This window comes from Lissotriton helveticus, chromosome 1_1, assembly GCF_964261635.1.
Source record: "Lissotriton helveticus chromosome 1_1, aLisHel1.1, whole genome shotgun sequence".
In the NCBI taxonomy this organism is placed as follows: domain Eukaryota; kingdom Metazoa; phylum Chordata; class Amphibia; order Caudata; family Salamandridae; genus Lissotriton; species Lissotriton helveticus.
Genome location: NC_136057.1, coordinates 528757944 through 528773752, shown reverse-complemented (window position 1 = coordinate 528773752; position 15809 = coordinate 528757944). Strand labels below are relative to the sequence as shown.

The window sequence follows — 15809 nt, the reverse complement described above, 5'->3', positions numbered from 1 at the left end:
CTACTTCTGGAGGGCAGGTCAAGGAGAAGCCTGGCTGCTAATTCTGGACCACCTGAAGCTTTTTAAGCAGGTAGCCAGGAAAGCCCACATAGAGCGGTGGCGTAGTCCAGCATAGATAGAATGAGTATGCGGATGACTGCCTCCTTCATGGCCCTAGGCAGAAGGGGGAGGAACTTCCCTAGGGCTTTAAGAATTCCGAAGCAAGTGCCAGCAAGCTTCTTGACCTGAGGAGTGTGGAAGGAAAGGTTCTCCTTAAACGACATCCCCACGTTCTTAACAGGCTTCCCAATTGAGGTAGGCAGGGAGGACTCTGGTGGCCAGAGAGTGTCCCTAAATTTTAGATGGAAATTTTCCAAAGAGGAGAATCTCAGACTTCTCTTCATTGCATTTAAACTGCGCTGAGGCAAGCCATTTAAAAACTGGGGACAAACCGTGCTTTGCAGAAGAGACTGAGTCTGTATTTTTCTCCCATGTAAATAGGAGCAGGGTAGGGTCGGCGTAGGCGATAATCCTCGCCCCCAGTTCTTCTGCCAAGTAAACCAATGGTTTAACGTAAACGTTAAAAAGGAGGGGGCTAAGAGAGGACCCCTGTGGTTACTGTCTGGGGACTGAAAGAGGACGGCGGAAGCCAGACCTGCTGGACCCGTCCATCCAGGAAGGACCTGATCCAGCCTCAAGCAGTGCCTGAGACCCCGATCTCAGTAAGTCGCGTGAGAATTCGTAACTGCAGAGCCGTGTCAAACGCCACCGACCGGTTGAGTAAAATCAATGCCGCCCTACAGCCGGCGTCCAAGCACTCCCAGGTGGCTTCGGAGACCTCTACCCATGCTGATTCGGTACTGTGGGTGGCCCTAAGCCCTGACTAAGCTAGGTGCAGGAGGCCTGCGCTTTAAACAAACTCAGTGAGTGGTTTAGTCACCACCTTCTCACAGACCTTAGCTAAGCTGGGCAAGAGGGAGATGGGGCGGTAATTCCCTGGACTAAGAGGGTCTACAGAAGGCTTTTTTAAGAGGGGAAGAATCTTGGCCTGCTTCCAGACCTCCGCAATGCAAGCTTTCTGCAGGGACAAATTAATGATGGTGTTAACTTTGGCCTTAATAGTCTCAGCAGCCGCTACCAACAGTCTGGCTGAGCAAGGTTCCGAGGGAGAGCCCGACTTCAGTTCCTTTAAGATTTTAAGAGAGTCAGACAGGTCCACGTGACTTACAGCCTGGAAGGAGTGAGTAGGGTAGGCCGATGAAGTCACTGACAAGACCCACAATATTACCAGTCCAGACACGGCGCTCCGCTGTCCGAGCATGGTGAATCCCTACACAAGATCTCTTCAGCCCAAGATAAGCATTTGCAATGCAATAGGTCTCGCATTTGCGAGAGGTTGAGCTATTGGCATTGTAAATGACAATGCCTTTTGTTTGTGTTTTGAAAACTTGCAAGCAGTGCGTAAACATGCCCTTGTACTTCTAGTCCTTGTGCCTCTTTTACTGCCAGGCTTTCTTCTCATAAGCAAGGACTATAAAGACAAAGTGCATGTTTACGCACCGCTTGCAGGTTTTCAAAATACATAAATAAAAGGCATTGTCATTTACAATACCAATCGCTCAAACTCTCGCAAATGCTAGACCTATTACGTTGCAAATGCTTGTTCTTGTATGCTGTAGTTCCCCATTATTGGTGTGTATCACTTTATGTTCCTACAGCCCAATACTACACTGAGCAGCCCTCAGATTGTGAATAATATACTTGCTTTACTGCCCCTGACACTTGGGTGGTGTACTATAGCTCTGTGAGTTTCACCACATTATTCAGAGCTCCTCTCTACCATGGGTGGTGCAGTAGGGGACAGACTGTCCTACTGCTCAGTGGACAAATCTGCAACAAGGCCTACTAGGTTATCAAATATTATTGCTTTCCACTCGGTTTTAGTAGTTCATGAAGAGTATAAAATACCACAATAGTCCATTTTAACCAAGCAGACCCACTATATAAATGCTTGATTCATTATTTATCAGGCACTGTACTGTACTGTTTCTGTTGGACTTGGCAGCCTTGCCTGCCCAGCTTGGCCAGTGCTGTAGAGGTCAGCCAGCATGAACTGGAAGGATTGTGTGTGTGTGGACAAGTATGCCCAAATGTACAGCGAATACCTAAGGCCCTGTGTGTTAATGTGTATTTACGGTACAAAAGGGGGTGGTGATGGACGGAGCATCTGAACCAATCAAACACTCACGCCCAGTCAACAGATCTGGTTTTAATCCATCACCGTTCTTTAGCCCACTCTGCCACCTCAGTTCAGACATGTGTATTTACCGCATAAATGGTCATTTGAATAAGGAGAAGTAAAACAGGTTGCTTTAATTTTCTTATACCTTCTAATGTAAAGTTGTCCGGTTGTTAGCCTGTCATGTTGCAAATTCTCACCAAAACTTGATTTAGTGTGTAGTGCAGGTCCCTTTATTGTATTTATGATTTAGTAGGAGAAGCCACCCTCGTCCATATTTTTTAAGGACATTGCTGATTAAATTGTTACTATACTGTGCATGATTTATTTTCTGTGTAGTGCATATCGAGGTGGTCAAGTTCCTTTAATTCTTTTTCCAGAAATCATATTGTACTTCAGGAAAATGCTCAGCATGTGAGCCGATTCATTTCACTTGCAAATGTTGGCAACACAAGTAAGAGAAAGGTAACACCAACCAATTAATTGTATGTTTGTAAGCCTGTCGTGTTTTGTCAACTGTTAATCTAATTTGGAATTTATTCAATAGGTACTCATTTCCCAGGCATTTCATTATAATTGTTCTGAAGAGTTCCAAAAGGCTAATGTACTATTGTAATTTTGGAAAATCATTCAAGACATTGTGTATTTGTAGAGTGTGCTATCTCCTGCAAGGGTATCCTGGCGCTGAACAGTTGTGCAGGCCCAGTCTTGAAGAGCCAAGTCTTCAGCTTCTTGCAAACCCAAGTAGATGAGTGGTGCCTTTGAGGTGTACTGGCAGGTCTTTGCAAGCTTTAGGAGTGACCTATAAGAATGCTCTACCTCCATTTCTGTTTCTGTGTAAGCATGGGATGTGTGCAAGTAGGAGTCTCGCTGAGCAAAGGTTCCTGGCTTTTTGAAATGGTTGTCCGGGCCCATATTGTGTAGTGCTTTGAATGTGTGGGTGAAGAGTTTGAACTAAGTGCCCTTGTGTATTAGGATCCAGTGAAGCTCCCGGAGATGTGGTGTCATGTGAGTCCTGCTTGGACGGTTGTAGATGAGTCTGGCTGCTGCACTCTTGATGGTCTTCTACTAGGTTGTGTGGTGATTCCAGAGTAGAGGGCGGTCCCATAGTAGAGCCTGTTGGTGACAAGGGCGTGGGTTATTGGTTTTCTAGTGTTGCTCAGCATCCCCAGGATGTGGAAACAGGAAGCTGTGATAGTCTTGACTTGTGCGGACATTTCCACCTTGTTGTCCGTGATGATCCTGAGGTTTCGGATATGGGAGGTGGAAGGTAGGTGTGGGTCTGAGGTTGTGTGACCACCTGGTGGAGTGCCAGGATGAGGTGTTTTTCTCAGAGATCACTACTTCTATGTTATAAAAAAATAATGTTATGTGCAACAGCATCAACCATGACCATCTAAGACAGCATGTGTACCTCCAAATATTCCATTCAGAGCATAGCAGAGAAGAACAATAAACCAATAACAAATTTCCTCCCACCCACCCCGTTCCCAAGCTCAACTTGATGCATATGCCAGGGCTTCACAGATTAACAGCCACAGCCCGCTTCCCAACGTAATTCTAATTCTCAATGTCTGTGTGCGACCGAGCAGTTGCTTTCCTTCCCCATCCCCTCCCCAGCAGAGCTGGGGTACAATGTCTGGGTATTTCCATCGCCCCCTCCCTCCCCGCAGTTCTGGGGGTAGTAGGGCCATCACTAGTGAGGTCATGAATCATGGCACCCCACATCAACAAGTCATTCATCACTCTGTCATCTCGTCTCAGTCTTTTCATATGTGCTTCTTCCACACCAGCCCATTTAGTCATATCTCGCAGCCAGTCGGTCGTCAGGGGAGGTTTTGGGCTTAGCCAGCGAATTGCTATACACAGTTTAGCCAGAGTCAGACCAAGGAGTGCAAACGTCCTGCTAAGCTTTCTGTGTTTTTTTTTTTACAGGGACCAATCCTAGTAGGCATTGTTTCAATTCATTGGTTGTCATCCACTCTGTAGCATTATAGAGGTGTCGGAGGGCCTTTTCCCAGTAAAGTACAATCAGAGGTCCACTCCACACAACATGTAGAAGGTCTGCGTTTATATCCTGGGTGTCTAGAGGTGTATATCTAGTGTAGCTGCTTAGGAGAGAGGTATGAGAGATATACTATGTTTATTTGAGTGAGCTGGAATTGTGCATTGGTAGAGACCTCTTGCACCCCTCTATGTACCCTAATCTATTTCTCAGCTGTGATTGGAATCTCACTTAGCTGTTGCCATAAACCTTTCACCTGAAGGGTAGTCTTGGGTCTATCGGACTGCAAGGCGAGATAAGTGTGTAATAAGCCTCCAACCTCCCTCCATGGCAAGCAAGGTAACCATGATAATAAGGTTATGCGACCCTAGGCTTTCCCAGACAGCGGATATGCCACCCCCTGTCCTGAGCCCAATTGGCTCTAGGACAGGCGGGCAAATTGGCTAGTCAGGAGGTATGTTCCTCCATCAGGCTGGTTCCACCCCTAAGGTGGGGCTACCTGATGTGAACACCAAACTTCAAATTCCACCATCTAGTTTTTGATTAAATTAGGCTCACTGGGTCAGAGTTATGCCCACTTCACACAGACAGGAAGAGGTCAAATAGAGGGTGTAGTCACCCTAAAGGTAAGTAGTCAATTGGCTAGTAACTGCCACTTCCCTAATTCCCCCCCCCTCCCAAATGTGTGTATTTAGGAGCACCCCTGATGCCAGGAACTCTGATGCGGTGGAACCAGATGAAGAGGTCAAAGAAGAGCTGCCAGCCTTCACCAGTCTCGACAATCGTGACCGAGTGACTCATCCTTCAGCTGAGCAACTGCTAAGAACCCCAGTAGATTGCCAGCCCTTCGCAAATTCCCAGCAATCTCCCATGGATTAGATGAGCTACCCCCCTGCAGTCCACCGGCACCTAAGAAGCAATGTCCAGTTTATTGTGTTGCTGCTCCCCAGCCAGCCGGTGCAGCATCACCCCAGGAAGAGATACATGTGCTCCTGGAGGTCAGATCTGCCACACCTCTAGCTCTGACACATATGGTGCCATGCAGAGCACCACCCGATCCCACAGTCACACCAGTCATTGCACCAATGGTATTGTCCCAGGTTTTCTGTTACCGCATAGCAGTAGGGACCCCAGGTCTGCACAACCTGTAGATCGGCCAGAAGTGACTTCTCTAAGTTGGTCTCACCTTCAAACCAGTGTACAGCGTGTTGTAGATGTGACGCAAGATAACAGTTCAAGGTCGGGTACCCCCGTCCCTCCATTATCCCATTCCAACCTCAATGTGTTAAGTCCCACCCTACACAGGTACTCTGTCCACAATAAGTCTACAACAAGCTCCTCCAATTCCTGAAATACACCCCAAGGAATCTCGTACATGGTTCCTTGCAGTACATAAAGCCATTGGACAGCACAACTATTTTGTTTAGGGCAATCTTTCCCGTCTGGGAGAATCGCAGGGTGTTCCAGAATTTAATGGATGGTTTAAGATTAGTGAGATCAGTGTAGCACTACTGTACCCTTGTGCTACATGTATGCAGGATAACAAACACTATCAGTGCTCCAGGGTATTCCTGACTGAAGTAGCTTCGATTCTATCCAGCTGCCCCAATGGGAACAATGCAGACTTTGATCAGTTGACATTTAGGCCCAAGAGCACACTGAACTCCTTCATCGCCTTCAATAGAATCTGTGCTGTAATGTCTGGCTTGCATAAGGATACAATAGTGTCATCTGCATACAAAGATAATACATGGGTCGTTTGTCCTACCTCAATTCCCCATACCTGTAACTCCTGTCACAGCCTTCATGCCACTGGTTCCATTGCCAGGGCGAACAAATGAAAAGAGACTGGGTGGTGTGTGCGTGTGTGTGTGCGTGTGCGCGCGCGCGCGCGTGTGTGTGTGTGTGTGTGTGTGTGCGCGCGCGGAGGGGTTGTTAACCCTTTCCCGTTTCCCTTTGCAGCTGGATCACCTCTGATGCTAGGCATCCAGCGCACACTCGTGCAAATCACTGAGCATAGAGCAATTTTACCCATTCAACATATTTGGTACCCAGCCCTATTCAACTAAGTACTTGCCACATAAATTCTCAACTAACCAAATCAAGCGACTTCTCAACAGCAAGGAAGTCTAGGACATATTGATTATGTTCTAGACAGCGCATGAAATACATGTGCCAGTCTCCACAGGTTACAAAGTTTATTCCTGTGGGGTATTCCAGATTGGTTTTAGTGGGCCATCCTCGGGTGGAGCAAAAGTTTTGCCAGTATTTCCCCCGGTATTTTTTTGGTTCATATTTAATAAGAACAGTAAGCGGTAAGAAGCTACTTCCAGAGGGTTTTTCCCAGATTTGGGTTTTAGCATTACGAGTGCTTCATGCATGGAGGTTGGGACCACTCCCCGTTTCAATGCCTCCTGGTACACATGGAGTAATCTTTAGGCTATGGTCTCAGTAAGTAGGTAAACATCCCCACCCGGGCCTTAGCTGATTTAACCGCTAGCGGGTTTTCCCGCTGTGCGCTGAAATGTAAAAATCGCGCGGTTTGTGACAAAGCCAGCTCGTCATCCGCGTAGCGCAGGTAACGCCCATGACGAGCTGACTTTGTCATCCGCATCGAAGGGGTTAAGGGAATCTATGGCATTTAAGATCTACTGTTTCATTAAGAGTCCCTCTAACTCTGCCCGCTCAGGCTCCTCCTCATGCCTTCACCTCAGAAACCGGGGTAGTGCCAGGTGATAAGTACACCTCGTTGAGCTGATCTGTCACTGTTTTGTTAATGGCCTGTTATGTATTTACACCCTGTCCCAACCGATCCCTAATCCACAGGATAGGGTCAGTGTGGCACTCTTTTGGTACCATCCGAGCCAGCAGCCGGCCTGTATAGAGACGACGTCTATAGGTAAGTCGGACATGTTTTTACAACAATTCCCATGTGGAGAGGACTTGTTTGTTTCGTGGCCCCCCTATGGCAAACGCACTGTCTGATCATGCGGAAATACCTGTTCTAGGGTTGCCATCTTCTCTTCTTGCAGGAATTGTGTGCCTTAACGCCGTAGTCATTTCCATACTTTCACCTCCTTAGCACCACCTTCATGAGATCCCATTCCGTTTCCCTGTGTTGGGTGCTTTCCCTATCATGGGTAAAGTAGTTAGTTGGGGACTCTACAATTGCTCCCTTATACCCTGCGGGTGTGAGAGAGTCCATTTGCATCTGCCACAGCAAAACCCTGGGCACTCTTCTGGACAAAGAATATATACGCAGTATGGACGAATGGTCCAATGTGGTGTCTAATACTCTCTGCATGGCCTCCGCCTGTGTGAAAACATAATCCAACCTACTATGGGTATCTGCTGCCGGTGTGTAACTGGAGTATGCCCTTATTTGTGGGTGTTGGGCCCACCAGGTGTCTCCCGCGTCATTTGTCTCAATGCCTTTCTCATGTTAGGCTTATTGCCCTGACGTGTAGGGTACCAGTCCACTTCCCCATCAAGCACTGTTGCAGCCCCCAGCAACAACCAGCTTTGCAGGCAGAAACCTCTCTTGTCGCCAAAACCTCCTCAAAGAAAGTTCAGCCATCCACATTGAAAGCATATACTCTAACCAGGCAGATGTCGTGGGCCTCTAGAGTATTGTGTAGAATGAGATACCTCCCATCCTGGTCCGCACACATCCCTAGTATATGGAAAGGGACCACCCATATAAGGTCCCCCTTGCAAAAGCCAGAGTTCAAGATGGCATACGTCTGACTTCTTTTCCTTCTGCAGAGGGTGGCACTACAGCTTCCCTACAAGTAGGTCCTTAAGTAATGCGACCGAATTCGGACAGCGTTTTAGGTAAACAAAGATCTTATGGTATGTTTTGGGTCTTGTCAGCCCACTAACATTCCGCATAAGTAACTCGTAGTTAGTTCCCAGACCTTGGCATGACCCATTGAACTAGTCCGCAGGGCCCTCCCAATGGGCCATTTTAACACTGGCGATTATGCCTGAGATTTGCAAGCATCAAGAGCACTTTTCCCAAAAAAGGAAGAAAAGCAAGCAACAATCAGAGGCAGAATGTACAGAACTCCCCGCAGTACAACTAACTGCCAGAAGGGTACTGGTCACCTCTCCAATCCCCTCCTTCCTCCCCACTTGTGCACCAACTAGGGCAGGTACTTAATGTAGTACAGGATAGAGCAGCCTTGTTACGCCCGTTCCGTGAGGCCCCAGCCGGTACTCAGCAGACCATGAGATAACTGCCCCCCCCCCCCACCACCTCCCGCCACAGAGCAGATCAACACAGTATACGCATGCATTATTCACAACTGATATCAAGTATTTTATTTATTATTTATTTAACGATTTGTAAAGCGCCTGGTGACCCGGAGGCATCCCCGCGCTGTAAAGAACTGAAATGGCCGCGGGAGGAGAAAAGCTTATTTGGGAAACAGCAGAGTTTTAAGCTGTTTGCGGAAGCATAAGTGGACAGGTTCCAGCCGTAACCAGCGAGGGAGCGAATTCCAGCATGTGGATGCTTTTACTGAAAAGCGACGGCCTCCAGTGCGTACCCTCCTGAACTTAGGGACATTAGCCAGTCGCTCATTATCCGAGCGCAGGGATCTCGAGGCTTTGTACTGGGTAACCATATCTCCCAAAATGGAGGGGCCTTGTCCATTGAGGAGTTTGTGAGCGATGCACATTGCCTTAAACTTGATCCTCTCTCGCACTGGCAACCAGAGGAGAGCCTTAAGCGCTGGTCTGGCCGAGGCTCTAGAGGGAAGATTCATTAGCATCCGAGCAGCTGCATTTTGGGTTCGTTGTAGCTTGCCCAGAGTAGTTTCGGGGGCTTCTAAATAGACAGCATTGCTGTAGTCCAATCGTGCCAGGATTAGTCCTTGAACCAGGAGGACTCGCACATCCAGAGATGGATTTCCTGGAGGCAGTGCAAGAGATTGTCTGGGCATTGGTCAAGATGTGAGAGCGAGACGACTAATTGCGTGTCGTCCGCATAGCTCACAATCTTGATGCCGAAGGGGGCAACTACGTCCTCTAGAGGAGCCATATAGGCGTTAAAAAGAGTGGGACTAAGTGAGGAACCCTGGGGCACCCCACTAGTCAAAGGCAGAGAATCAGAGCGGGAGTTGCCATCCCAGACCTAGAACGAACGGCCCGACAGAAATGACTCTATCCAGGCCAACGCTGTGCCCCCAAGTCCCGCCCTGGCCAGCCGGTGGAGCAAGACACGGTGATTCACCGTGTCAAAGGCTGCACTAAGGTCCAGGAGGATCACTGCCACTGACCCCCCCCTGAATCTAAGATGCACCTTGCCTCCTCGATGACGGCGAGGAGGGCAGTGTCCGTGCCTTGGCCAGGACGAAACCCGGTTTGGGACTGACGCAGCAGGTTATTAGATTCCAGGAACTGGGACAGCTGGACGTTAACCAGTTTTTCGGCAATTTTGCTGATGCCCGGGGGGAGCGAGATCGGTCTATAGTTGGCCAGATCAGTGGGGTCCAATTGTTTTTTTTTAAGAAGGGCTTTAACTACCGCCCTCTTCCAACTAGGAGGGACGGAGCCTTGGGACAACGAGGTATTGATCAACTCCAGGATTGGGGGCACGATCGCAGGGGCGACTGCTTTCAGAAACCTCATGGGAGCAGGGTCACGCGGAGAGCCACTTTTCATCTTAGCCAGAGTCTTTCCAACCTTGTCCGGAGAAACCGCCCTAAAAGCGGTCAGCTGTGGGCGGGGGGCGCCTCCTGGGCAGATGTCAGGCGCAGCGTTGTCCCAGTAAGGTAGCTGGCTAGGCTGCGGAAGTGAGGCTAGGATGTGGGAGACTTTAGAGTCAAAGTACTTTGCAAGTTCATTGTTCCTTTCCGGTAGGGTCCTGTATAAGTATAGCACCTCCAGGCACCTCCCCCTCCACTCTCTGGGAGTAGTCCCGGAACTCTCAGCAACAAATTAACTGCACACAATAAGCATATAGAGTATTAACTTTACTGTTTCATGAAGACCGTATCAGTTTCACCAGAATACCTCAGGTCTTTTTGCCAGTGAAGTCATCCGGATCCAATTGTAGGCATACCAAGCAGGGGAGGTCCCTTCCCACCTCGCATTCTCCAGTCAAGGTGAATCAAATGTTCCCCTTCTCATTAGATTTGCGTATGGTGTCTTACTAGATGAGGAACTATGAGCATCAGTACTGTCACTCAGTGTGTCGGGCACCAGCCTAATGCGAAAACACACTTTGAAGGTACCAACCAGGCGATCAGGATTTGATCTACAACTGTAACACTTTGTTCCTCTGAACTTGTTCCTCTGAACTTACCAGCGGCATCCTCTTATTAGATGTAGAGTGCCACACCGTCCCCCCTTCCCCTGGTATTCTTGTCACCCTGAAGTTCCAGCACTATCTTTCTATCCCAAAGTGTCTAGCTACTCCATCTCTTAGTGGGGAGACTGGTAGAAGCGACCGGGGCTATTGAACTGTACGCACAGTTTAGCAGGAAACAACAGATTATATTCTATGTTGCGGTCTCTGTCTCCTTTTCACTGCCATGATGTTGTTGCATAAAATTTGGACCCTGCGGGTATAATCAAGGTAAATATGAATCTTTTTGTCTTCGTATCTGGCGGGAGACTGCGGGTGCGCACATGCCGGCGGATAGCGTTGCTGTCTTCGGTTTCTGTAGCTGTGTAATCCATCTTCACCTCCAGCGCAACACGGGAGCCATGAATCGCCACCATGAGTCCCTCAGCTGTGTGTCCCTTAACTGGCATATCAACGGACCGATCACAGACCCGGGCCGCCACCTCCGGCATGGACACAGTATATTGATCGATTCTATTGGCTGGCGATAGTTTTGTGTCTATACCCTTGATCAGCGCCCCACAGGGGTTCCTTATAGTCCGCAGTGTCATCCTACTGCTGCCTCACTCGAGCTGACTTCTCTCTCCCCCTCACACCCTACCCAGATAACCCGCCAGGTTCCCAGGGGACCAGGCTGACCTGTCGCAAAGCGCATCTATGAGATGGTGTATGTCATGTACACCACACTGTCTTACTGGCCTTGAATCGGGCTGTACCGCTACACTGGTGCAAATCCCTGTGCCCAAGCCCAATTCAGACACCGGCAGACCGATGTAGCTCACCTAACCAATCAGCTTGGTTTCCAATCCTCGTGTTCTCCCCAAGTCCACTCTGGAGGGGCAGGCGGATGGAAGCCTCTGCACTTAGCCGGGGATCGCTGTCATCGCAGAGTACTCCAGTCTTTCATGCGCATACAGTGTACCCTTACCGTCTCTTCTCAGCATCTCCGGTAAGCTGTGACGGCACATTGCTAGCACCCACACATCCGTGCGGTTGCGCTACGCTTCCCCCTATTTTTCACATTTATGGGACTGCCCTCTGGTCATCACTATGAATGCCAATTTTGCATGTCTGCGCCTTCATAATTTGGACATGATGCCTTCTTGATCTACCCCTCGAACATTACGCCTCCCAAACTGCCAATTCACGGAATTACCAGCCGGCTGCCATAGCTGCTTTACTTTATTACACAGAGTTCCCTTCCTAACTTGAAGCCACACTTCCATTGGTTTCATGACAAGACAAATTGATATCCTCAGGCATAATCTATGTCCTGATGATGAGCCCTACATCTCGTAAGGGGACGGAAACGTCGTTGACACCCAGTACCATGACTATTGCATATTACTGATTACTAAGTACAATAGTATTGGTACCAGCAATTGTGACATGGCCTTTGTAACTTTGCTAATTGTCACTTCCCTCTAAATGTCTGAGTTCATGTTTTTTCCTTGTAAATTTCCCTTGTATGTTGTCTCACGTGTCCCACTTTCATTTTGTTCCTCTCTGTGATTGAATAAATATTCAAAAATTTCTCTTTACAAAATGTGACGTAGAGCTTATTGAATTTCTGTGTGCATTGGTGGATGCATTCTCAAACCTAGGGACCTTTTGTTCTTTGAGAAACCGTCCTCACGGAGTACGACACAAGTTTCAGTCAGAGCAACACCACACAGGTCTTCTAGGTGTCCACTTAATATTGTTATTGTTATATTCTAGATCCTCCTCTAGGTTCCCATGGCCGCATGCTGCATACTGGACCTTTACTGGCTTTGTCCACACAATCCCCAAGACCAGGCACACTATTGGGGGTACACTGGTACTTGGGGGCGATGTTTGAGCTTTCAGTCCACAAGTGCAGCCACAAGGGTAGGCAGGTCACTAGATTTCCAGACTGCTGTCCCCAAAACTCGCCCCCCCCCCCCCCACCTCATGCTACGCCACTGGATGACCATTCTGAATACCAACGAAAAAGGCATTATAATAGTCTAATTTGGAGAGAATGAGTGCCAAAACCACCGTCTTTTGGAGGTCCAGAGGTATAAAAGGGAAGGTTTTCCTCAAAATCTTTAGTAGAAGGAACGTGGATGAAGTGATGGCTTTTACCTGGTGAGTAAATAACTCTCAGATTTTTTTGCCTTTGTAACTTCAATAGGGAGCCGGCCTGAGGCCACCAGTTAAGATACAAGAAAGAAGAGTTGCTACCAAAGAGCATAACCTCTGTTTTATTTGACTTTAATTTGAGGCAGTTCTCCATCATCCACTTACTTATCTGTTGCATACAGCTTTGTAACTTAAAAGCTGTCTCCTGAATATGATACCTGATTCCTTTGAAAAGCTGAATGATTTAATGCGCTTGGCCAGAGGAATAACGTATAAGTTGAAAAAAGAGGGGCTCAAAGACGAGACCTGTGGAATCCCACAGGGCAGTTGAAAAGTATGCAATGCATAACTATCTAGTTCCACAACTTGCTCGTGATCAGTCAAAAAAAAGATTTAAGAAGGAAAGAGCTTACCTATAAGTCATGGTCTACCGTATCGAAGGCCGCCGATAATAGATCCAGTAAGATCAATGTGCCATTACCTCCGTTGTCAAGCGAAGGTCTAATTTCTTCCATCGCAGTAATCGGGGCGAGTTCAGTACTATGCTCACTCCTGACTCCATACTGCGAAGGATCCAGTAAGTGGTTAGTAGTAATAAAAGTTGTCCATTCTTGAATCATACCCTTTTCAAGAATTTGCGACGGTAGAGGCAACCAGGAGTTCGGGCGATAGTTGCAGGGGTTAGATACATCCAAGTTAGGTTTTTTTAACCAAGGCAAAACGGAAGCCTTTTTCCAGATTCTTGGGAATATTCCTGTCTTAAGAACAAGATTGAAGATATCCGTTAAATGGTGTGCAATAGGGCCCAAGCCTACGTGGGCTATTTTAGGGGGGCAGGGATCCGCCAGTGAACCAGTTTTGGTTATACTGAGGAGCTTGCGAATCTGGTCATAGGAGATTGACGGAAATTTCAAGAAATGGGCCGGGTCGGCTACTGATGGACAATTGGGAGCTATTGAACTAGCCTGTAGACCTTTGTTTTGAGTAGTGGAGCTACTCATTATCCTAGAGTGATTTGTGACGAATATATCATAAGTACTACAAACCTTTTTGCAGAAGAAAGAGGGGAGAGTGTTGCAAAAGGTTTGATCCACTACAGTATTTCTAGTCTCCGGGGCTCGGCTGAGTTTCTGAACCACATCAATTAGTTCTTTAGTACTGTTATTGGCAGCTTTCATTTTGTCAGAGCATTAGTTCGTTTTTGACTTATGAATCAGTTCTTTATACTGAGAGATCAATTCCCTATAGGTTTCTTTCTCAGTGATGTCATAAGAGCGTCTCCATCGCCATTCTTGCCGGAAGCATTGCCTTTTAAAGAGGCTAAGTTCCTCTGAAATCCAGGGCTCAATAGGGGTAGCTCTGCTTACTTTCCCTTCTTTCAGGGGTGCTAAAGTATGGACTGTCGAGGCAATCAAGGAATTCTACTGATGCTATCTCCGGGTCACAAGACATGGACGTTCTACTGTTATCCAGTAGGGCATTAAATTCAGCAGTGTCTAAGCAGTGCCATTGGTATCGTGTATGCCTCCTGGCTGGGATGATCCTATTGCCAGAGGTAGTGGGTGCAGATTAAGTCAACAAAACTGCTGAATGACCCTACCAGTATAATGGGAGTAAACTTTTAAATTCCAGTAAAAGGCAGTCTGTAAAGACGGTGTCCAACAGAGGACCTGCTCTGAGTGTGGCTTCCAGTGACCTGTTCTATCCGTGCACTAGTCATCAGGTCAATGATGTCGCTGGAGGAGTCTCTGTCCTGTGACTTCTCCAAGTGAATATTGAGATCACCTAAAATAGTGTAGTCCAGAGAATTGACTTTATACTCCAGTAACTGACCGAGGGGGTGTATAAAGCTGGCTCTGAAACCTGGCAGGCGATTAATAAGGACACCATTAAAGGAGTAAGTATTTTTAATGGCGATTTTAAAAGAGAACACTTCATAGTCTTGGCCTTCAAGTGATCCCTATAGACTATAGCTAGGTCCCCTCCCTTTTTGCCTACCTGGTCTTTTCTAGCAATGGAGAAGCCTGTCAGGGTGGCTATATTCATGTCTGGGCCTGAAGCATCGTTGGGCCAAGTTTCCACAATGCTGAGGGCGTGTGCTACTACGAAATCTGCAAATTCATGCTTAGGTTTTACCAGTGAGCATGCATTTAATCGTACCCTGTGCATGCACTGTGGAGCCATGTTACCACCAACCCTTCAGACAGGCTTATTTAAATTCACCCTAGTATTCATGAGTGTGACTGTGCAGCACGCTTAACCTCTGTGTCGCCACATCTCAATACTGGGCCCAAACAGTGCACACTCGAGGGAGATATATCAAGAAGCTTACTTTTAGAGTGCTAACATTTGGGGAATTAGGAACGTGAAAGCAATTCAGGTTGTTGAGGAAAAGTTTTTTTTTTAGAAAAATGTTATCTGTCCCACAATCCACAGCTGGTTCTATTGTTCATCAGGAGTGTGGAGCTGGTTTTGTGGTTGATTTAAAAGCCATGGCACCAATTTTAAAATGGATCTTTACCTGGATGAATCCGGAACTGGAGTTAAACCGGGAATTCTTTAAAGATTGTTTAGCTCTCGACCATGGGAATCGCATCCCCTGGCTCAGATATGTTTATAACTTGACAGTGCAATTTGGCCGACCCGGGTTATATAACTCGCCCGAGAAGCTGTCGAAGGGGGACATCAAATGGGTCAAGGATTCATATCTCTCAATGGTTGCCATGGCTAGAGAAGATAGGGAGTTGGCAAAGCCGATGGTAAGGGCTCATCAACTGCGGAAAACCACCTTTGTCTATTGAACCATATTTGGTTAGCGTTACAAACACCAACCATCGATTCTTACTGGTCAGATTTAGGCTGAACCAAGTTCATTTCCTCCTTGCAGAGTCATCAGGATGGAAGAGGGTGGAAGAGTTGGGGGTTTGTTCGTGTTTTGATTTTTCCACACAGGATATAATGCACTTTTATTTTTTTCTGTGAGCATTTTACCGCTATCCGGAGGCGTTTTATCCTAGCTAACAAAGGCTTTTTACAAGCTTAGCCAGCTCTTCTTTACCTTCAGCTATTATCAAATGTGTGGGAAATTTTTAATGTCGCTAGCTTTCTCACTGCGGCCGTAGGAATCATGA

At 47.4% G+C, this 15809-nt stretch overlaps 1 protein-coding gene across 2 annotated transcripts in view; it reads left to right on the top strand.

Moving 5' to 3' along the window:
- The window catches only part of CWF19L1 (CWF19 like cell cycle control factor 1), a 162828-nt gene that overhangs the window by 56505 nt on the left and 90514 nt on the right, over positions 1-15809 (top strand). For both annotated transcript variants that reach the window (XM_078673992.1, XM_078673993.1), the window contains one exon: positions 2599-2683. In XM_078673992.1, the coding sequence (XP_078530118.1) occupies positions 2599-2683 (85 nt within the window). The remainder of the gene's footprint in view (positions 1-2598; positions 2684-15809) is intronic.